Source organism: Orcinus orca, chromosome 13 (genome assembly GCF_937001465.1).
Source record: "Orcinus orca chromosome 13, mOrcOrc1.1, whole genome shotgun sequence".
Classification (NCBI taxonomy): domain Eukaryota; kingdom Metazoa; phylum Chordata; class Mammalia; order Artiodactyla; family Delphinidae; genus Orcinus; species Orcinus orca.
Genome location: NC_064571.1, coordinates 76,513,857 through 76,536,936, shown reverse-complemented (window position 1 = coordinate 76,536,936; position 23,080 = coordinate 76,513,857). Strand labels below are relative to the sequence as shown.

Here is a 23,080-nt window from a genome sequence, read left to right as displayed (position 1 = left end):
AATCGAAGTGAGGTATACATTCTTAGTATTCATAAATATTTACCTCTCCCATTCCCCGAGATTCTAATGCAAGAGCTTGAAAATCATGATTCATTTCATCCACAGATCAAACCTGTTAAATAACAAAAAGAAACATTAGTAGAAAGAAAAATTTGAACAACAGACTGCATCAACTATTTTTATATTACACTGCTGCTATTACTGATGTTACAGCATGAGCTGAGATGGACAAGAATCCATTTCTCTATAAAGACAGGTTTTCCTAAATAGAGCACCACAGTAATCTACACTAAAATTTGTGGGAAACCTGGGGTCAACGGTTCCTGGATTATTCTGTGTGCCAAAAGAAACCCCTACTAGTTTCCTGCGCAAAAGAAAAGAAGTGAGCTCACGTACTAAAATAGTTACCTTTTTTTTTTTTTTTTTTTTTTGGCCATGCTGCGCCGCACGCGGGATCTTAGTTCCCGGACTAGGGATTGGATACCTGCTCCCTGCCGTGGAAGCGTGGAGTCTTAACCACTGGACCTCCAGGGAAATCCCCAGTTATCTTCTTTTAAAAAAAATGTTGTAATTCCTATTACAAAATTATTACTTTGCACTACTTCTTTAAGATTTCTCAAAATTTCTCAGAATTTCATTATTTGTGGATCTTATAACAATGATAAAAAAATTTTTTAAAGTGGTGATCCAGTTCTACCTCAAAGCAACATATAATCTGCTGTGAGAGTAATTATAATATTCAGAGGTTTCCTTAAGAATAATTCCTTTCCCTACAATAATCAAAACAGCATGGAAATGGCACAAACACATACATGGAACAGAAGAGAGCCCATAAATAAACCCATGCACTTACGGTCAATTAATCTATATAACAAAGGAGGCAAGAGTATACATGGAAAGAAGACAGTCTCTTCAGCAAGTGGTGCTGGGAAAACTGGACAGCTACATGTATTATAAAACAATGAGATTAGAACATTATCTCATGCCATATTAAAAAAAAAAGCTCAAAATGGATTAAAGACCTAAATGTAAGACTTGAAATCATAAAACTCTTGGAAGAGAACAGAGGTAGAACACTTCTGACATAAATCGCAGCAATAGTTTTTGGATCTGTCTCCTAAGACAAAGTAAAAGCAAAAATAAACAAACGGGACCTAATTAAACTTAAAAGCTTTTGCATAGCAAAAGAAATCATCAATAAACTGAAAAGACAACCAACAGAATGGGAGAAAATAATTGCAAATGATATGACTAACAAGGGGTTAATATCCAAAATAAACAGCCAATACAACTCAATTAAAAAAAAAACCCACCCCCAGCCAAAAAAAACACACACCCCAATCAAAAAATGGGCAGAAGACCAGAATAGACATTTTTCCTGAGAAGAAATACAGATGTCTAACAGGCACATGAAAAGATGCTCAACATCACTAATTATTAGAAAAATGCAAATCAAAACAACAGAGATATCACCTCACAACTATCAGAATGGCTGTCATCAAAAAAATCTACAAATAACACAGGACTTCCATGGTGGTGCAGTGGTTGGGAATCTGCCTGCCAATGCAGGAGACAAGGGTTCGATCCCTGGTCTGGGAAGATCCCAAATGCCGCGGAGCAATTAAGCCCGTGAGCCACAGCTCCTTAGACTGCGCTCTAGAGTCTGCGAGCCATAACTACCGAAGCCCGCGTGCCTAGAGCCTGTGCTCCGCAACAAGAGAAGCCACCGCAATGAGAAGCCTGCCAACGCAACAAAGAGTAGCTCCCGCTTGATGCAACTAGAGAAAGCCAGCGCGCAGCAACGAAGACCCAACGTCGCAATCAATTAATAAAAACAAGGGCCAGAAATTCCCCTAAACTTGATGAAAGCAAAATCTACGGATTCAAGATGCTCAGTGAGGGGCTTCCCTGGTGGCGCAGTGGTTGAGAGTCCGCCTGCCGATGCAGGGGACACGGGTTCGTGCCCCGGTCCGGGAAGATCCCACATGCCGCGGAGCGGCTAGGCCCATGAGCCATGGCCGCTGAGCCTGCGCGTCCGGAGCCTGTGCTCTGCAACGGGAGAGGCCGGAACAGTGAGAGGCCCGCGTACCGCAAAAAAAAGATGCTCAGCAAACCCCAGGCAAGATAAACAGGAAAAACAAAAACGAGACCCCACATCTACGCACATCATAATAAAAGTGCTGAAAATCAAAGAGAAAATCCTGAGAGCAGCGAGAGGAAAAACATTACAAAAAGGGGAAAAATGATGAGTGACCACTGACTTCGCACTAGAAACAATGGGGACCAGAATAAAAAGGACAGACTTTAGAAGGCTGAAAGAAGAAAAACGCTAACCTAGAATTTTTATCTGATGGAAATCTCCTTCAAGAATAAAGGCTAAAAGACATTTTTAGATAAAAGGAAAATAAAATTTGTTAAACAGACTTCCACCTCAGAAAATCCCTTAAAAAAATTCTAGGCTAAAGGAAAAGGGTACCAGATGGAAACTCAAATCAGGAAGGAATTAAGAGCACCAGAAATGCTAAGTATGTGCATAAGTACAAAGGACTAGTTTTTCCTCTCAATTTCTTCAAAACACATAAGCCCATGTAAAGCAAAAATTTTATTATGAGTTTGATAACATATGTAGATGAACCAATTTACATGTACAACCAATACCTACTATAAAAAATATCTCTAGCCATACCATCATGACACCTAGTGATTTAAAACAAAACTCAGTTTGAGATCAAAATACTCGTTTATCACACAACATTATACAGTTGGCCCTCTATATCCATGAGTTCCACATTGGCAGGTTTCACCAATCAGGGATCAAAAGTATTAAAAAAAAAATTCCAGAAAGTTCCAAAAAGCAGGGAATTAAATTCCCTGAGGGCTGGTAATTATTTATCAATACATAGCACTGACATTGTATTTACAACTATTTATAAAGCATTTACATTGTATTAGGTATTATAAGTAATCTAGAAATGATTTAAAGTATACCCTAGTATGCACACAGGTTATATGCAAATGCTACACCATTTTATACAAGGAACGTGAACATCCTCAGATTTTGGTATTGGGCTGGGGAGGCACCTGGAACCAATACCCTGCAGATACTGAGGAACAACTGCACATCCTTAAATACATATATAGTTTGGAGGGGCCCCCAATTATCTGATTAAGTAAAGGAATCTTAGTCCAAATGTGTCCTACACTTCTCAGTCACGCAATCAAAGTTCTACATCTCACATGACACAATTCATTCTAATGTCTAGTATGGTCTGCTCAAACCATCTTTGATTTCCCTTGTTTCTTTAAAATTTCCTAAATTTGGGCAGCGTCCATTTTATTTTTCTATTTAAATAATTCCTAGGGTCTCCATATTGCCCTAGACTCGATGTCCTTTATATTCTTTTTCTTAAGATGATTTACATTTGTGATTTCACTTTCTTTAAACCTTACATTTTATAGACCTTGTATTTTCTAGATTTCCCATCCCATTACAGCCTCAACTTCTTCCAAGCATCAACTGCTTCCCAAACCTAATGGCCAATCCTTTGAAAGCTTTGAGATACTGCTGACATGTTATCAGGAATCATGTATTGATACTTTCAATCACCTAAAGAGGTGTTCTAATTTCTTAAGAATGCTTCAAATTTAAATCCTACCAACTTGACAATGCAGCCATATAATTTTGAGTTCATAATTCAATTTATGAACACACACTAAATGATATTAAGCCCTGAAATCTGGGCTCAACATACAAAGATCACACCAATTACAGTCATTAAAAAAAAAATCTCCCATGTGACATCTTATTTACCTGTATCCTCTGAGGACAGACTGTCCTTATTAAGAATTATTCCACTAGGGCCAAAAACATAAGATTCTTATTATTTAGGATGGAAATAGTTCTAAAATGGATTCATTATTCTGCAATCCTGAAGAAAGAATAATGGACAAATTTTATATCTAAGATAATATGGTAGAGTACAAAGAGTATGTGATTTTAATTCAGAATATGAGAGTTCGAGTTTTAACTTTTGCCCGTTGTCCAACCTCTAAATCTTACTTATCTGTTGTGAAGATCAAACTAGATAATGTATCCAAAAGTGTTTTGTGAGCAATTAATAAAAAGTGCTGAACAAATAACTAGTTACTATTAAGATCATTACATACTACTCGAGAAAGAACTGATACTTCCTGAGACTCTTGGGGTGCTCAATGTTTTGTGTTTCTTGTATGCTTCTGTTAGTATTTCAGCTTCCTGCCTTGTCAGGTTAAATATCACTTGACTTGAACATACAGTATCCCTTCTGACCTTTCTAATTAGGTTGCTTTTAATTTGTAGTAATCTGTAGCCTCAGATGAGTGTGGTAGACTTGTAAGAGTAAATAAGCTCTAAGAAGGAAACTACCTCCAACAAACACAAAAACACATTCTAAAGTTACAATCCTTTCTTAGGAAAGCAATTTGGCATCATATATACAGGTTCGTACATCTTGAGCCCATCTCCCTAACTTTGAAAATCAATCCTAAAAAGAAAACCTAAATACAAAAAAGTTTTATGTACAAAGATGTTTGTAGCAGTGTTGCTTGCAGATCCTGAAATTATAAGCTGCATAACTGCCTCACAATATTTAAGTGATATAACACATCTATAAAGTATAGTGTAGCTATTAAAAATATCACAATTTTTAGTTTATTACAATAAATCTGTATAATCTATGAATGAAAGGAGATTTTTATTAGGAAAAAAGGAGTAGACTTAAGAAATCTTCTCAGGCAGTGTCTTATTTAGTTAAACATGCACTTACCATGTGATCAAGCTATGTGCATCCAAGGCATTTACCTAAGAGAAATGAAGACTATGCCCACATAAAGTCCTGTACCTATTTAGAGCATCTTTATAATGGAAATGACAGAAACACCTCTACACAGATGACTGGATAAACACACTGTTATGCCATACGATGGTGTACTGCTCATTGATAAAAAGGAGCGAACAGTGCCACAACAGGGATGAATCTTCAAATGTGGAATAAAAACCTTCACACAAAAGAATGCGTATTGTGTGATTCCAAAATGAATCAGTAGTATCAAAAAGCAAATCAGTGGTTGCTTGGGGTTGGGAAGCAGAGAGGATTACCTGAAAAGAAGTACTTCTGTATATTAATTCTGGGGTTGTTACATTAGTGTATAGATTGATTGGTATTGGTGAACCATATACTTTTTAGTGTATGTAAATTAGACCTCGATAAAGTTGATGTTTTAAAAGATGACTGTATAACATGAACTGAAATTATGATAAAACTAAAGAGATCAAAACAATATGGTATTGGTACAAAGAGAGACAAAGAGAGGGACAGAACAATAAATTCGAGAAACTGAAAAAAAAAAAAAGAAATCTTCTCAGGAATAAAAGCATCAGAGCTTTACCAAAGCCTCTTCTTTGCTTACTTCTACATTTTCATCTGTGGTCCAAACAGATAAGGTAATAAGGTAAAGAAACTCTGGATAAATGCGAGAGGTATCTTAGCTATATGGATCCACATACTTTTGTGGTGAATCATGCCCTAGTGCAGGGGTCAACAAACTTATTCTGTAAAGAGCCAGACAGTATACATTTTAGACTTTACAGGCCATATGGTCCCTCAACTTCTCAACTGTGCATCTGTAGCACAAAAGCAGCCATAGACAATAAGAAAATGAGTGAGCACGAATGTGTCCTAATAAAACTTTATTTATGAACAGTGAAGTCTGAATTCCATATTTTTTCATGTGTCACAAAATATTATTTTTCTTTTGATTTTTTCCCCCAACCATTAAAAATTCTAGAAGTCAATTCTAGAGAGCAGTTCAAACAAAAACAGTTGGTGGGCCAGATCTGGCCTGTAGGCCAAAGTTTGCTGACCTCTGCTCTCGTGCATTTACTCTCGACTGTTCCACAAAAAATCAAATGCAGATAATTCACTCTCAAACTCGAGCAGACCCAAAGTTAAGCATCAGGGCTTTGCTTTCAACCTTTTCATTTATACTCTCACCATGTACATTTTTTATTTTAATAATGAACGGGAATTTCATATTACGTTTAATGGAGATTATTTTATTATTTTCTTTCAATGACCAGGGTGGGTTATGGGGAAAAGACTTTAAAAACAAGATAGGGGCTTCCCTCGGGGCGCAGTGGTTGAGAGTCCTCCTGCCGATGCAGGGGACACGGGTTCGTGCCCCGGTCCAGGAAGATCCCACATCCCACGGAGCGGCTAGACCCATCAGCCATGGCCGCTGAGCCTGCGCATCCGGAGCCTGTGCTCCGCAACGGGAGAGGCCGCCAACAGTGAGAGGCCCGCGTATCACACACACACAAAAAAAGACAAAACAAAACTCACAAAGCAAGACTCAAGCTCAGCTTTTCAGTTTAAGGTGTTATTTATTTCAACTATGAGAACGCAAATGGAGGAGAAAGTAGGCAAAACAATGAGATACAAAGAAAATAAACACTTTCGATTCTTCTGCAATGACCTTCATATTAACCATAATGAAACTGCAGGGGTGGGGGTCACACATATGCCACTAAGGACTCTTAAAATTTCTGCGCTGGTGTCACCTGATGGCAAGGGAAAAGAATCTGGACATAATTTAACAACTCTCCCCTGCGTGGTTAGACCTAAGGAAGAAAGAGAACAATCTCTTCTTTCAACAAGCAATGGAGTATCTAGCTATCAGTTATATAATACTGACCTGACTAGTTCCCTTGAAGAAAATGTATCCCAGAATTATAGTACACACTATACTGCTTGGGGGTGTAAAGTCTGTCTTCATTGTTTTTTTTTTTTTGGTCTGCATTATTAAGCCATGAAGTTTTCCAATATTATTTCCTTAAACAATTAGAATTTGCTAATATAGAAAATACATAATAGAAACTTTTCTATGGACAAGACCATGTGTAATCTTGAGGTAAATTTAAATTAAAAAGTTACTAGTTTTTGGGGCTTCCCTGGTGGCGCAGTGGTTGAGAGTCCGCCTGCTGATGCAGGGGACATGGGTTCGTGCACCAGTCCGGGAATATCCCACATGCCGCGGAGCGGCTGGGCCCGTGAGCCATGGCCGCTGAGCCTGCGCGTCCGCAACGGGAGAGGCCACAACAGTGAGAGGCCCGCATACCGCAAACAAACAAACAAACAAAAGTTAATAGTTTTTGAGGTTATGATGTTTCTTAGCAAAAGTAGAGTGTCTTATTAAGTTCTAAAATTTAACAGTATTAGTTAATTTTTCTGTAGACAACATTACTAATTATGTGAGAAAAACAGATCAAGTACTTCAAATAACAACTTGGTTAAGTTTTGTGGGTTTTCATATTTACTAATGCGTAAGCCAAAAGGTTTACAAATAGTTGGTGTAATGAACCAAGAATATGCATTATTTTCTTAGGTAACATCTGATCCAATTCCTTACCATATGCCTACCATAAAAAATAGGTTGGGGGGCAAAAACCATTTAAAGCTACAATAAATGGTATTAAAGCACCAGCATATAACACCAATTACATTTTTATAGTTTTATAATTAGTTCTATTTTAAAGCCATAGTAGTAATTAAACTCTGGAGTTAAAGGGGCTAGGAACTGTGTCTTAGCCACCAAAATGCTCAATATATACTGAATGAAAAAAATCGTTCTATATTTTATGAAATGTAAATTCAGATCATGAAATCATCTAATATCTGGATAGTGACTGTTTATAAATGCCTTCATATATATGAATACACAATGCTCATTTTATAGAGACATAAACAAGACTTTTCCTCAGACTTTTTGTACAACTGAAAACATTTACCAAACATAAAATGAGTGCAACTTCCCATTGGCGCTACTTCTCCAAACTGGTCCTCTAATACCTAGAGGCTGCTGCTACCTCATGCATTCATTACGAAAACAACAAAATTACATGAAAACTGGGACTTCCCTGGTGGTCCACTGGGTAAGACTCCATGCTCCCAATGCAGGGGGCCTGGGTTCAATCCTTGGTCCAGGAACTAGATCCCTCAAGCGTGCCACAACTGAAGAGTCTGCATGCTGCAACTAAGAAGCCTGTATGTCCCAGCTAAAAGATCCCACATGCAGCAACGAAGACCTGGCGCACCCTAATAAATAAATATTTTTTTAAAAATTACATGAAAACTTAATTGATTCACGTAAGTCAATACACACAAAGAGTAACTTAAGCTGCTTATAAAATATTCTTAGTAGTCATACTCTTTGGACTGTTTTTAGTGAACATAATCATTGAGCATTAGTGGTATCCATTGAAAACAGGTACTAAAGTCCTTAAGAATACCTTAGTCTCTTCAGCATAGTAAATCACTTACGCAAATTTTCCAACAAAATTCATTTGTTTAGCAATACCTTTTCTTATCCATATGACAAAGGCAAACGTAAATCCAGGTGTAAGTATTTCTGGCAGACCATTAGCCTTCACAGACTTAATATTAGAAGTCTCTAGGAACCACCATCAACACCTAGTAATCTGTTATTTATCTGGGGGTACAAATTGAATCACACACTTTTCTAGTGGTGTTGGACAAGTCACTCAGGTGGTAACTAAGCCAGGAACCATAAATATTTTTTTGATATTTGCTACTCATTTGTCCACGTACTTCATGGGGGAATTACATACTTGTTTTACCAGCATTAAGAACAGTACTGTATAACTGACTTGACTATATTAAGGAAAAGTCAAATTTTACATTTTGAATAAAACTTGGCAAAAAAAATGTGTTATCAATATACAGACTCCCAGAAACCAGAAATCTTCAAAGACTCTAGCTCAAATCTTCTAACTAAGATTAGAAATTAAGATTGTTTCAGCACCGGCATTAAGACATTAAATAAAAGTTAACCAAATATTTATGTGCAAGAATACTTTAGCTCTTTGAGATCAATCTCAGATATCATATTTCTCAAGGAGATTAAATAGGGTAAATATATACTTACTTAATGCAAATATAAGACAAGGTTTTTTTTTTCCCTTAGAATTCTCTCAAAGGCGAATCACCATATATTTGAGTCCTTACAAAGTCTCTTGTATTACAAGGCATTCTCTCAATTGGTTTAGTTTAAGAAATAAAATACTGCTTATGGAAATTCTTTTTTTTCTTTGAAAAACAAAATACTGTTTAGAGAAGATCTACACACTAAAACAACCTCAATCAATGCTAGTTTTTCATGCTTTTACATATCACCTGAGAGAAGTAGGTCAAATAACTTAGATGGAAATGAAGATAATTATTAGATAATGCAAAGTGGCTCTAATGCGTCCAAGATACATGTGAAATGTCCAAGATATATCATGAAGTGAGTCCCCCAAAAGCAGTATTTCTAAATTAATGTTCTTATATGTAATTTAATATGCCATCACCCTAAAAGTGGAACAAGCAGACATTATATGCCTCATGACATAATGTAATACAAAACAGTACCACCAATGAAGAATTACTGCCTAAAAAAACCCCCCAGTAAACATCAATCTAATAATAAAGCTGCTAGATCTAAATACTGATTTATCAGAAATATGAGAGAGAGAGAGAGCAAAGTCAATAGATAACACAAGGAAGCAATCGCCCAATCTAGAATATGGAAAAAAGAAAAAATTCACCTCATTTCACTATCAATGAAATTTTTAAAAGAGGAGAGGGAGAACTATTATATACACTAAAAGACTTAAAAGTCAAATACATTGTATAAACCTTGCTTGACTCCTGATTCTAACAAACCAACTATAAAAAAACTTTTTAGAAAATCAGGGAATTCTAGATATAGAATGGGTATTAGATGATATTAAGGAATTTTGTTAGCTGTGATAATAGCAAGAAGATTGCATTTTTTAATAAGTTCTCATCAGTAAGAGAATTTATGCTTAAACTGGCTACTGTCTGGGATTTGCTTTGAAATATTCAAAAAAGTAAAATATGGGTATAAAGATTTCACACACTGTTGAATATGGATGATAGATCTCCAAGGGTGTACTGTACTATTCTACTTGTGCTTGAAAATTTCCATAAGTTTAACAAAATAACAATATGACAAGCAGCCATGTGAAGCAGGTGGTATTTAAGCTGGGCCCTGAAGGATAGGTACAATTTGGACACCCCCTCCACCACACACACACACGCACACACACACACACTTTTAAACAAAACATTTATAAACTGCAACTTATAAAGTGGGTTACTCTCCAGAAAGTTAACTGACTTATGGTCCAAGCTGTTGTTTAAACCTAACATCACTTATTATTTCAACCATATTTTTGACAAGTAGTATATGAAATTTAAAAAAACAAAACAAAACTGATTTCCAAATGAGCATAAACCTCCTTGCACTAATTTCTATCAGACACCATCCCCCAAAGAGAACAAGAGAATGTACTGAGCACTTGATTTTATGCCAGAGATGATACTAGGAACATTATATTTAATTCTCATTACAATTCAGCAAAGTAGGTATTGTATACCTACTTTACAAATAAGGAAATTGTGGTCAATTTCCCTACCGTAATAGACAAAGCTACTAAAATGGCAGAGGATTCAACACCATCAAGACTTCAAAAGCTCCATGCTCTTTTCTATACCAACCAAGCATAAACCATCACTCTGTTCCCCAACCTTCCTTTTGCTAAACTATTCCAGTCCCCTGGACAGCTCTTTGCCATTTATCTCTTCATGTGCAGATCCTACAAATCCCTTAAAGTTTGGCTCAAATGCCACTTTCTCCATTAAAACCTCCTCCAAGTCATCTTTTTCTCAATTCTCATGGCATTTAATTTATATTTTTCAATGTATTAATATCATCTTATCCATCAGACTTTAAAACTTCTCTCAATCAGAATTATGATAGAAAAAACATGAACCACAATTTTGCACTTTCTGGTTATGCCAGTGTTCTGTGAAATGTTAACAGTCATGAGGAAGGAGACCAAAAGAAGGATACTAAATACTGTAATAGGGAGAGAGGGAAAATGATAATATTATCAACTATACACCCATTAAAAAGCATGAAATGGATACATTTACGCATACATGGAAAAAATTCTAGGATACTAAGTGAAAAGGCAAGGTGAAAACAGTGTTTCTATCATTCCACTTTTGTAAAACAGAAAACAATCAGAAAGAGTGACACAACCATTAACAGTGGTCACATCAGGAAAAGGGTATGCATGATTTTTATTTTACATTTTATAGTTCTATACTCTGAATATTTGCCATTTGTTACTTATATTTTTAAAATATTTAAAATATATACACGTTAAAAATCACTATAAACAAGTTAACTTGGAAATCAATAGTCTTATATGGTAGAACTCAAATATACATACACCTATACATAAGAGAGGTTATCATGACTTATCAACAAACATAACAGAAAAACATCTTTTCAATAAATTAAGCATCACTTAAAAATATTCTCTGGAATTCCCTGGCGGTCCAGTGGTTAGGACTCAGTGCTCTCACTGCCATGGGCCCAGGTTCAATCCCACCCCTTATCTGTAAACTTTTAAGGGTTTTTAAGATGATATAAAGGAATTTACACATATACCCAATACCTACTATAGTAACTATCTCTAGCCACACCTTCATGAGACTTTGAGTTTAAAAAAAATCAAAATCCAATTTGTATATCTAAATATTCTATCATCACCTTATTTAAAGGAATTACACTGTGGTCAGCACTTTTTTTAAATCTAAGTTAGTTCTACCTTACTCTTTGATATATTTCTGCAAAGTGTTTAAAAAAAACAATGGAGCCAACCAAATCATACATTTAAACACAATATATTTGACAGTATGCTATAACAAACATGATTTACGTATTTCTAGCTTTCAAAGTATTTCATAGTATTGTTCTTTGTAAGTATTCTTTGACAAAAACTTAGGAAAGAAGAGGTGAGCTGGTTTAAAAACAATTTACCATCACTCCCTACCACTCAAGACTATCACTGACCCGAATTCAGAAAATCCCAATAGAAGCCAAAATACTCCAGTTTCACACAGCAATGTGAATACATAAAATTAATCACTAGAGGAAGCTAACTCCAAGTCTGGTGCCCTGAAGGTTAATTATCCGGGGTAAAATACACCACATTAAAATCTGAGATGGATCAAAGATGTGCCCTTCTCAGTACACATAGTGAGGATCTGTAAATTGATCCTCAGGAAACTAAACGTGCTAACATTTTGGAAACACTTCATGTACTCCTCAGGGACATTAGCACCTCAATTTTAAGGTCACTGGTTCTCAAATCCTCACAGTACATCAGAATCTAGACAGAAGGTTTGAAAACTACCAACACTAAGATCCCACCTATCTAAGACTTATTTGAATTAGTCTGGGCAGGGAGAAAGGCACAGATTTTTATTAGCATTTTTAAGCTCTCCAGGCAATGCTTCCCTGTGCAGATAGGATTGAAAGCCTTACATACACCATACCACCTACAGCTAAGGGATATATTCACAAGCACCCTAATGGTTTTCCAATTAAAAAATTTTGTGTCATTCATCATGGTGTAACAGAAACAGAAACCAGAACCAAAAGATCTAGAATATGGTACCATGTTTGCCTCTAACTAGCTGAATGAACTCAGACCACTTGAACTCTCTGGTTCTGTTTCCCCATTTACAGATGAGAATAACAATGCTTCCTCATAAGGTTATTGTGCAGACTAAAATAGATAATATGTGAAATTGTAATATAAGTCCTTTCTAGAATATTAACTCATCATAATGAGTGAACATATTTTTTTCTGTTTAAGACTCAATATATAATCCTTTGACACAGTAATTTCTCTTCTGGTAATTTAACTTACATAAACAATAACATAAAAAGATGAACTGAATAATGGTATTTGCTGCAACACTGCCTGCAGTGGTTCAAAAACAGAAAATGAACAACCTAAACTCGACAAAAATGCGTTAGCAAAATAAAAAGCCATACACTAAGTATTACAAGTTATTAAAGTTATATGTACTAATACAATAAAATATCCATGATATTAAATAAAAACACCAAGTTGCCTAAGGTGTGTAACCTGATCCCAGTTTTGTTTAACAAAAGAGGGGCAATGTATATATTTGTGTGGAGTATGAAAAAAATAAACATCTAACTTTGGTAGGAGAGGGGGTAGGTGTTGGTTTTATCTTTTTATATTTCTGTGTTGTAAGGCTTGTTGACATTAGCAAATGAAAGTTTTTTTAAAAAAGGTCCTATATTAATACAGTTTAAACACATTATAATTTAGAAGCTTTATCACAGTCAATAGAGTACAAGCAATCTTGTGCTATTTTCAGTTCAGTTTAGTACTAGGCTGAATGCCCAACAACAGAAGACTTGTCTAGAATGGCTACCTAGTAATTTTCAATTGTTACACAGTATCAATAGAATCAGTATGGCACCAAGGAGAAATAACTGAAGAAATGTTAATTAGGCTGTAACAGAGGACTAAAGGAAATCATTTGAGTTCATGGTCTGAGACAACTGGAAAAAATAAAAACCACTTTAAGCAGCAGACTTTAGTGCAGTTTTTAAAAGATTTTTTCTTCCGACAAAAATTTTCCAAAGTGTGTTCCTTAATCACCAATGCACAGTGTTCTTTAAAATAAGAGGTTTCTCGTCCAATACATTTAAGATATGCTGCTCCCCAGCACCCACTTGTTCTTTTGCAAGCTGAGTACATGGTCATTCTGGAATTCATTCTCTGTGATAACAGCATAGTAAAGGCTCTGAGAAGTCCCACAATTAAAACTGTTTAACTGGGAATTTCCTGGCAGTCCGGTGGTTATGACTCTGCGCTTACACTGCTGAAGGCCTGGGTTCCATCCCTGGTTGAGGAACTAAGATCCTACAAGCAGCACAGTGCGACATGCATGCATGCATAAATAAATAAATCTGCTTAACTTTAACCCAGTATTATTGTAACTTTCTGTAAGCATGTTAACACAAAGCTGATTATTTTGAGAAGCAGCTATTTCTAGTCATTTCCAAGAAAAAAATGAACAAGTTATCTATTTCAACTTTCTTGAACTTTTGTCTAGGAAAAGTCATAACCTATGACAGTTAAAAGGTTTTAAAATGTTTAGTTCATGATAGGCATAATAAATAGTCTAAGAAAAATATTAGCTGTACAAATCTTTGAATTAAACAAATATGAGGAAATTTTTTAGGTGATGAATATGAATTGTGATTTTTTAAAAAGTTCCTCAAATATTCAAGAACAAGCCTTGAATTGGTGATCTGTTTCCCAATAACTTTAAAGTGATATGACCAAACCAATTTCCTAAAGACATAAAAGTTTAAAAAAAAAAATTCTAAGTTGTTGCTTAGAAAACAACCAAAAACCAAACACCTAGACTGCAGTGTCTGAAAAGAGAAAACAAATCTATGTCAGTTTCAGGGAGTACTAAGTTATATGCCATAAAAAGTGTCTGTGGTAGAAATAGTCTTGAGTATAATCTAAATGAAATTTACTCTATATTCATTTAAATAAAAATTTTTGGAAGAAGGCACACCAAGTAACTCATAGGAAATGTATACAATAAAACAAAAACTAATCTTAGGAAAATAACTAAGCAAATACTAAATAACAAAAACAGTAAGAACTTTAACTTCTGAAAGACACAAAGATGGGGGGGTGACACAGCACATTACAAAAAATTTTCATTATCCAATTCCTTGGAGACATCCTTATTTCTAACACTAAGCTTTAAAAGAAATCTCTTATATGGGGTATTATAGAGAACACAGAGTTGTAATAGAAAATATGCTCAACAACTCTCTTCGCAGATGCAAGGTTTCAGAATCTCATTTTTTTAGAGTCAATCCCTGAAGGAAAGTCATGTGTCTAACTCCTCTAACACAATCCAGGGAAAGCGATTCACAGTAATTATGTTAAGGGTTGCTGGAAAATATAGTCTGAATCTTCCCAAGATGTAATCTTGGATCTCCAAAGTCTTCTTCAGAATTATTCAAATTAAAAAAGGCCCTGGATTTCCCTGGTGGCGCAGTGGTTAAGAATCCGCCTACCAATGCAGGGGACACGTGTTTGATCCCTGGTCTGGGAAGATCCCACATGCCGCGAAGCAACTAAGCCGGTGCACCAAAACTACTGAGCCCACGTGCCACAACTACTGAAGTCCTCGTGCCTAGAGCCCGTGCTCCTCAACAAGAGAAGCCACGACAGTGAGAAGCCCACGCACCGCAATGAAGAGTAGCCCCTGCTCACCGCAACTAGAGAAAGCCGGTGCACAGCAACGAAGACCCAACGCAACCAAATAAATAAATACATTAAAAAAAAAAAAAGGCCCTTTAATCTCGTGTGCTGCTACCTGTATCTCCAATCAAATCTTTTCAATTCTCCTCCTTACCTCCACTTTAAGCTCTGCCATTCTCCCCTATCTGGGTCACTACACATACTAAACCCTCTGGCTAAATGCTACTACTTCACCCATCTCTTGACTAAATTAACTTTTCTAAGTCTTTTTATAGTCAACTTTACCTCTTCTGGAAAGCTTTTCCTGACCCCCTGCAGTGTCTACCTAAGTCCAGAGCACTTTTGCAACACCACCTCCAGTGGCACTTAGTGTACTGCACTGTGTAAACATGAGTTTAATCATCTTCCTCTCCACTGTAAACATAAGCTGATAGTTACAGTAAAACTATAAGAACAGGGATCACTGTACCACTAACATCTAAGGACAATCTGGCACATGATAGGCCTGCAAACCTCAAAAAATGAATGCAAGTTTCTGGTAGTCTAGCTTGATGAAATGATACAACTTAGAATACCCAGAGTAACAAATGGGCTGAAAGTCAGGTAATACTCCATGAGTATCTTCTCAACCAGACTTACCATAAAAATTAACAATTTATCTTTGGCAAGATCCTTGAATACTCCTATTTTTGCCAGTGTAGGAGCCAAATAATTTAGAGATTAAATGAAGGCACCTTTGGATGAAAAGCAATCAATTATATTTCAACTGCAAGGTGGTCTAAGAAAACATCTGTAGGCAAAACCTGGAGCTATCACCTTCTCTAAACTCCAAATCTTAATTCTGTTTATGTTAAATTGGTTTCAAATGACTCAGGTTTTGCCACATAAAGTACAACGTTTTGCATTAAATCATGCTAAAAGTGCTAATACTACATAGATGTTAAATAAATGACCTGGTCACCAAAATGGAAGACACAGGTAGCTCCTTCCTGTATACAATTCTTTGTTGGTATGTAACAAAGTCATACCATAGTCCATATTTTTCTCTACCAACAATGTGCCTCATTTGACTGCTTAGCAAAAGACCTGTACTTAGAGTCAGCCTGCCTCTGCCATTTATTTAGCTTTTTTTAACGTGAGAATGAATAAAACCATCTTATACATTAGTGAAGACTATCTCCTGCTGATCTCTTTCAGAAACAGTGCCTAAAATCAGAGATTACCACCTTGAGATCTAGAACTTGCTACTCTTGACATAAAATGTCCAGTAAAACTGAAACCACAAAGATTTCTCTAAAACTAGTCTCTCTACAAACTTTTTTTCTGGGGGACTAAAGGAAAAAAAGAAAGAAGTTAAACCCCCCCCATACTATTTTTTATGTATTCTGGTGGTTTTATTTTCCTAGGCAGGTATCGAATACGTGGTTTTGTAATGTCACTTTACAGTCAATTTCACCAAATCCCTTCCAGGAAGCAGATTTTTGGAGATTTTTATGGCCCAAATATACATATCACCCTAGGGAGGTGAAAATGGCTGCCTTCTTTTGCTGTACCATTTGCAGTCAAAGTATTCTGACACCCTAACTACCCCTTCTCCCTTCACACTTCTTCCCCCTTTTTGTATTTGGTAGCTACAGTGAAATTCTGGAATATATATATAAGGTGTACACAATCTAGATGTTTTCTAGTACTCTATAATCTTTTCTCGCTCCATAAAAGAATAGTAAGAGAATAAGAAGTGAAAATCTGTGATATGTAAACTGAAAATGGATGGGATTACAGAAGCTATATTTGCAGAGGTGGTATATACTAAAGAAACTATCTTTTTGCCAACATGCTTGAATAACCATCCCTTTTAACTTCTTTTTTTTGAATTTTTGAATTTTATTTATTTATTTATACAGCAGGTTCTTATCCCTTTTTAATTCTTTAATGCACTTTAGAAAAATGAGTCAGGCAAGGGCCAAACACAACTTTTCATTTTAAGAAAAATCAATGAGGGACTTCCCTGGTGGTGCAGTGGTTAAGAATCCGCCTGCCAATGCAGGGGACACGGGTTCGATCCCTGGTCTGGGAAGATCCCACATGCCGTGGAGCAACTAAGGCCCTGCGCCACAATTACTGAGCCTGCGCTCTAAAGCCCGTGTGCCACAACTACGTGCCTAGAGCCCGTGCTCCGCAACAAGAGAAGCCACTGCAATGAGAAGCATGTGCACCACAACGAAGAGTAGCCCCCACTCGCTGCAACTAGAGAAAGCCTGTGCACAGCAACGAAGACCCAATGCAGCCAAAAATAAATAAATAAATACGATAAAATAAAATAAATTTAAAAAGTCAATGAAACAAAACCTTCTGCAATTTCAGTAAGAATTAAAATGACCCTCTGTGGGAATTCCCTGGCGGTCCAGTGGTTAGGACTGAGCGCTTTCACTGCTGTGGGCCGGGATTCAATCCCTGGTTGGGGAACTAAGACCCCGCAAGCCTCGCGGCATGGCCAAAAAAAAAAAGACTCTTTGGAAGCTGACACTTGTGTTCAATTAGGCAAGCTTTAATTTCTCATTTATAAATAAGCTGGATCTTTTGAGTTACTGAAAGGAAAAGTCACTAGGGAAAAAATATTACTAAGCTTATGTCTCTAAGCATACTGCTACATGAAAATCTGAGAAGAAAAAGCATATGTCATGCACCTACCTATACAATAATTCTATACAATGTATCACTGGAAAAGCATGAAAATAATATTTCTCTGTAAATTCACTTTTCCACTGCAAAAGCAACTTTAAAAAATGTCTTCTATCTATATTGCTAAATATAAAAATCACTATTTAAACGTTAGCTTCTAAATGATAGGGTTTGAAGAAACCTTTTTCCCACCACATCAGAATTCAGGAGTGAGAGACATTAGGAGTTAGGCTGATGGTAATCTAAATAGCTCCTTTATTACTGAAAAGCTACACTGGAAAGCATAATCTAAACCTAGAGGAACAGGGCTTCCTAACACCACACCCCACAATTATCCTAACGCAGTCACAGGTAGCACCGGACAACCATGGTCCTCCTCCAGAAAGGGACAGAGTCTATCCCTGGTGGCCTCCAGAAAAAGCAAAGTGCTTTCTGCAGGGGGCAGGCGCCCAAAGAGAAAGAGGAAAGGGGCTGAGCGTACTTGATCAGTTCCTTCTTACAAACTCATCAAAGGGAAGAGTGAGAAGGTGGGACAATGGGAGCAAGTCAGACTATTTTTATGCTTTCTTAAGAACAGCAAAAAATCTAATATGTCACAAACCAATTTACACTATTATAAGTACAATTATTATCTTAATCACACCTGTCAATAAAAATGGCCTTAAACTGTGAATGCAAGCTAGACGAAGCCATATGTGGTACAAGCATTCAGATGTCTAAAATATGTATCCACAAGTCTTAAAAACATGAGAAAATACGGAATATTTTCCTATCTTAGAAACGCAACGAATTCAAAGGTTGTTAAATTAGAAACTACAAAGAACTTGAGTCCAGGAGATAGAACCAACCTCCACTTAAAATTATGAAGATCCTATCAGTATCTATAAAAAGGGGACCGTCTGGTCACTGAGAAGATTGGTTTTGGATGTCACACCTGGCCCAAATCTCTGATAATTACTTCCGTAAATAGGATAAGTACCTGCACAAGAAAATAAATTATCTTTCAACACCAGAAATGTTTATAGACAAGTATGGAAGGTTTAAGAAACAAAATCCTCATATTCGTATCTGTGTTAAGACTGCATTATTTGGTTTATATACTTGTAATGCCTAAGAAAAACTGGCCTATTTAAAGTGACAACCTTGTAACACCAACTTTAATACGGCAGTAATTAACTTACTTTTAAAAAAGCTGAAATCTTACTAATATCAAAACATCAAAGAACTTTAGACTCAAATTAAGAAAACCATGTGTTAAAATTAAACAGTTTAAACTGTTTGAAGATGTTTAAGCTTGTTAATCGCAAATCTAACTCGAAGATAAGAGACCTGTGCAAATAACAAAAATGAACTTTACAAAAAACTGAACTTTAGAAGTGAGAGCGTGGCATGGACATATATACACTACCAAATGTGAAATAGCTAGCTAGTGGGAAGCAGCCGCATAGCACAGGGAGATCAGCTCGGTGCTTTGTGACCACCTAGAGGGGAGGGATAGGGAGGGTGGGAGGGAGACGCAAGAGGGAGGAGATATGGCGATATATGTATAGCTGATTCACTTTGTTATACAGCAGAAAGTAACACAACATTATAAAGCAATTATACTCCAATAAAGATGTTAAAAAAAAAAAAGAACCAGGATTCTGAAATATAACTTTAATTTTTTAAAAAATACAGCTTACTTCATACAAAAACCGCCCTCAAGGACACCGAAAGACAATTCTAAAATAACTGAATTTCACCAAAAATTGGACTTATAAAGACATTCTTGAAATAAGGGAAATGCCAGCAACTATTTAGGACTGTGCAGATAAAGCAAATCATTTTTTAAAAGGATATTAAAAAACTAAGAACAGAAACGTATCCAATTAAAACTATTTATCTTTGTGTTTTTAACCGGATTCCTAGCCAGAAATCCTTAAATCATCCTCCAATGCTCCAGGTCACATGGTGAAGAGTCACCTATTAAACATGAATCCAAGCAGTAAACAAGCTTTTAAAATCCTTAGGTAACACCCTTTATTAAAATTTTCTTGGTATACAATACCTTTACAAGTATTACATTTCTCTCAAGCATTTAAAAGCCTTTATCTAATAAAGCTTTCCTCAAAAAACTTCACCCCAAAAAATCTGTCACCAGTTTTCTTAAGTTAAAATCTCACAAAGTACTGAAGTCCAGATTTTAACATGATTGTCTTATTACACCTAATACGTCCGCAATTCCCATCCTACCCAAATGTTTAAATATGTGTTACAATGAAAAGCTAAGAAAAATCGGTTTTCCCCTAGCTATGTTCTCATAAGTAACAGTAACTTTTACACGCGTGTTTGGGCATACAACTTTTCACAATTTGTCTTCCCCAAATTTGGCCCAGTTCAGATACAAAACGACTGCTAAAATGTTTTAAGTCCCTAATCTCTTCTTTGGTTTTAATGTACACATTTCCCTAAGTATCGAAATCTGTTCCGATAACAAAAACACAACATTCCTAACACACCGAACCCAAGTCGCCTTTTCTTTCAAACCCACACCTGTCTACCGGAAGCTTTTCCTGCACACACTCGGGCCCTCGAGAATTCCCACACTTGTTTTCATAAGCCCACGCCTTCCTCTTCGCCCACTTCCAACTCGCACGCTTCTCGGGATCCACCCGGCCTCTCCCCCCCATTCCCGGCCCAAGGGCTGGGCGAGCGGGCGGACAGCTCGGTCTCTAACCCCGAGCGCGCCGAAACCAAAGGAAGAGCCGGGTGGGCCACCCAGCGCCGCGAGGCTGAGGCGCGGGGAGGAAAGGAAGCGGGAAAGCCGAGAGCACCCCCCGCCGGGCCCACACCCCCTTCCGGCACCCCTCCCCCGGCATTGTGCGAGCGGGCCCAAGGCCGCAGCCGTCCCGGGCAGCCCGCAGGCCCCATCCACCCTCCCTCCGGCAGGCGGCCCCCGCCAAGGCCGCCACACAAAGCCCGGGGAGCCAACCCCACGGCGCCAGAGCACGGGGAGAGGGTGCAAGCGCGACTGACTTACGGGGCTGCTGCGGCCGCGCTGCCTCAGCCGGGGACACCGACCGTTGGGCACACGGCGGCGTCGCTCTTGGCCGTCCTCCCCTCCTCCGCCTTCGGTGGTGGCAATATCTTCTTTCTCCACCTACCTCCCTCCCCCCCACCCCACCTCCTCCTTCTCCTCCCCCTCCTCCTCCGAACCACCGAAGTACCGAGGGTGAGACACAGAAACTCACAACAACATGGCTGCCACCGCCGCCTCCCCTCCCCTCCCCTCCCCCCAGGCCACCGGGCGCGCGCAAGGCACTCCGGGAAATAAGGGAGGGGAGCACTCACCGAGGTGCCGCTCCTCTCAGTGGCTTCCGACGCTTCTCCCGCGCTCCGGGCGCCGGCCGGCGGGAGTTCTGCGCGTGCGCACGCTTTCTGCGCTCGCGCGTTTCGGCCTTCCGTCCCGCGTGTGCTCCCCCGCCCTCACCTTTCGGGCTAGCTGCCGGTTCTGCGCTCGGCAGGGGCGCCAGGCGAGAGTTCGCGCCGGGCTCGGGAGCGCGCTCCGGGGTCTGGAGGCGCAGGCGTGGTGTTTCCGAAGTCGGCTTACGTCTCTGTCTTCCCGCGTGGGGCCTAGTCTTCAGAACTCGTTTACCCTCGGCTTCCTGCCCCGTAGCTCATTGTTCTCCCCCAGCTGCCTGTGCGGGTATCAGCGCCCCCGACCTCGGTGTACTCCTCGCACTTCGCTTTCGTGGTGCTGGCACCCACAAGAGCCGGACAGTAATCCAGGCCTTTAGGTTTCACCCTTACCCTCTCCCCGAAGCAAGACGGTGGAGACACAACTTGGGTGGAAGAGTGAACCCTTTAAGTGGACTGTCATTCTCCTAGTCTTTACTGCATGGGCAGGTGGAGCCGGCTCAGCAGATTGCTGCCCCCCTTCCCCCCCGTGCTTGGCCCGGTAAACACAAAGGAAACTCAGGTGGTTCTCCTACGCCCAAGTGTGTTCTGTTCAATGCTAATAGATGTCCCTGTAAAAAATGTCCTATAATCACGTAAGCATAGGAGACACTGGGATGTAAATATTTTGCCTGCTTTCTCCTTTCCCGCCGTTGAGCTGATAACAGCAAAAGAGTTTATGTACAGTTGCTTAGTCTGGGTAAAAAGAGGTGAACCCATCAGAGGCCCTCCCTGAGAATTCGGAACTGGGACTAAGAGATCCTAATCTCCCCCTAAGAAGTCTCTTAAACCTGGGATCTCTGGGCTGATTGGTCCTACCGTGTGGATAGGAAACCCATGGAGACGAGTGGAGTTGAGAGAGAAGAGGAGAGTTCTGACATTTCTCTTTCCCTTTGTTCCTGGACCTTGTTGGCGGCCTCTTGGGTTGTGAAACAAATGCCTCGATTCAGATAAAATCTGCTTTTTTGCTTCAGCTAGATAAAGAGAGTTTCTGTCACAACCAAGAGTTCTAACTAAAAGCCATGCGTATACCATAGTTATTATTTATTTAGTGCTTATAGTATGCAAGCACTATAGCTTTTTCGTTGTCCCATTTAATATACTCATAAGCAGGGTGCTTCACTAGCATGTGACCTGTGCAGTCCCACAAAGCCTCAAGCTTTAGAAAGAAGCGTTCCTCAATTGGTTTAATGCTTCGTTGTTGCCATCTAGAAAGTCTTAGTCTTTGGAAAAGAGAGGGCCCTCGTTTTCATTTTGTACTGGGCTCCACAAATTATATATAGCCCGTCCTGTCTATGAGGTATTATTGCTGTTTAACAAAAGGCTTCTTTACTACCAGACTGCTTAGCACCCTTAAAATCAAAATATGCTTTGCAAATATCCAAGTGAGGGACATGGTATGCAACATTTCCCAGACAAATTTGACTGTATAAGACTTTTTTCCATGGTAAATCTGTTAGAGGTTTTGTGCTCTGCAGAACACAAATCAAAGCCCAGCCCTTTAGTGATTTGACTGCCTATCTCCAGCTCCTGATTCCCTGTGCATGGTGAGCAGTTTCTTGCTTCTGTGCCTTTAGTATGCTTTGCAATCTGGACTTGCTCATTAAGCACCTTATGATTATAATTGGCTTCTCTTGTAGATTTACCTGCAAGGAAAGAACAAGTGCCTCAGCTACTATAAATACCAGGTGTGCTTGATATTTAAGGTGGACATTG

At 38.4% G+C, this 23,080-nt stretch overlaps 1 protein-coding gene across 9 annotated transcripts in view; it reads right to left on the bottom strand.

Annotated features, from left to right (window-relative positions):
- PUM2 (pumilio RNA binding family member 2) overlaps window positions 1-21,102 on the bottom strand; it is a 92,110-nt gene extending 71,008 nt beyond the window's left edge. For 7 of the 9 annotated variants that reach the window (XM_049696354.1, XM_049696355.1, XM_049696356.1 and 4 more), the window contains exons 1-2: window positions 20,949-21,102; window positions 44-112 (exon numbers count right to left, since the gene is read on the bottom strand). In XM_049696354.1, the coding sequence (XP_049552311.1) occupies window positions 44-94 (51 nt within the window). In that variant the 5' untranslated portion in view covers window positions 95-112; window positions 20,949-21,102. Of the gene's footprint in view, window positions 1-43; window positions 113-20,948 lie in introns of those variants that run through there. The other 2 variants (XM_049696358.1, XM_049696359.1) reach the window with 2 other exon arrangements.
- Window positions 21,103-23,080: the final 1,978 nt, after the last annotated feature.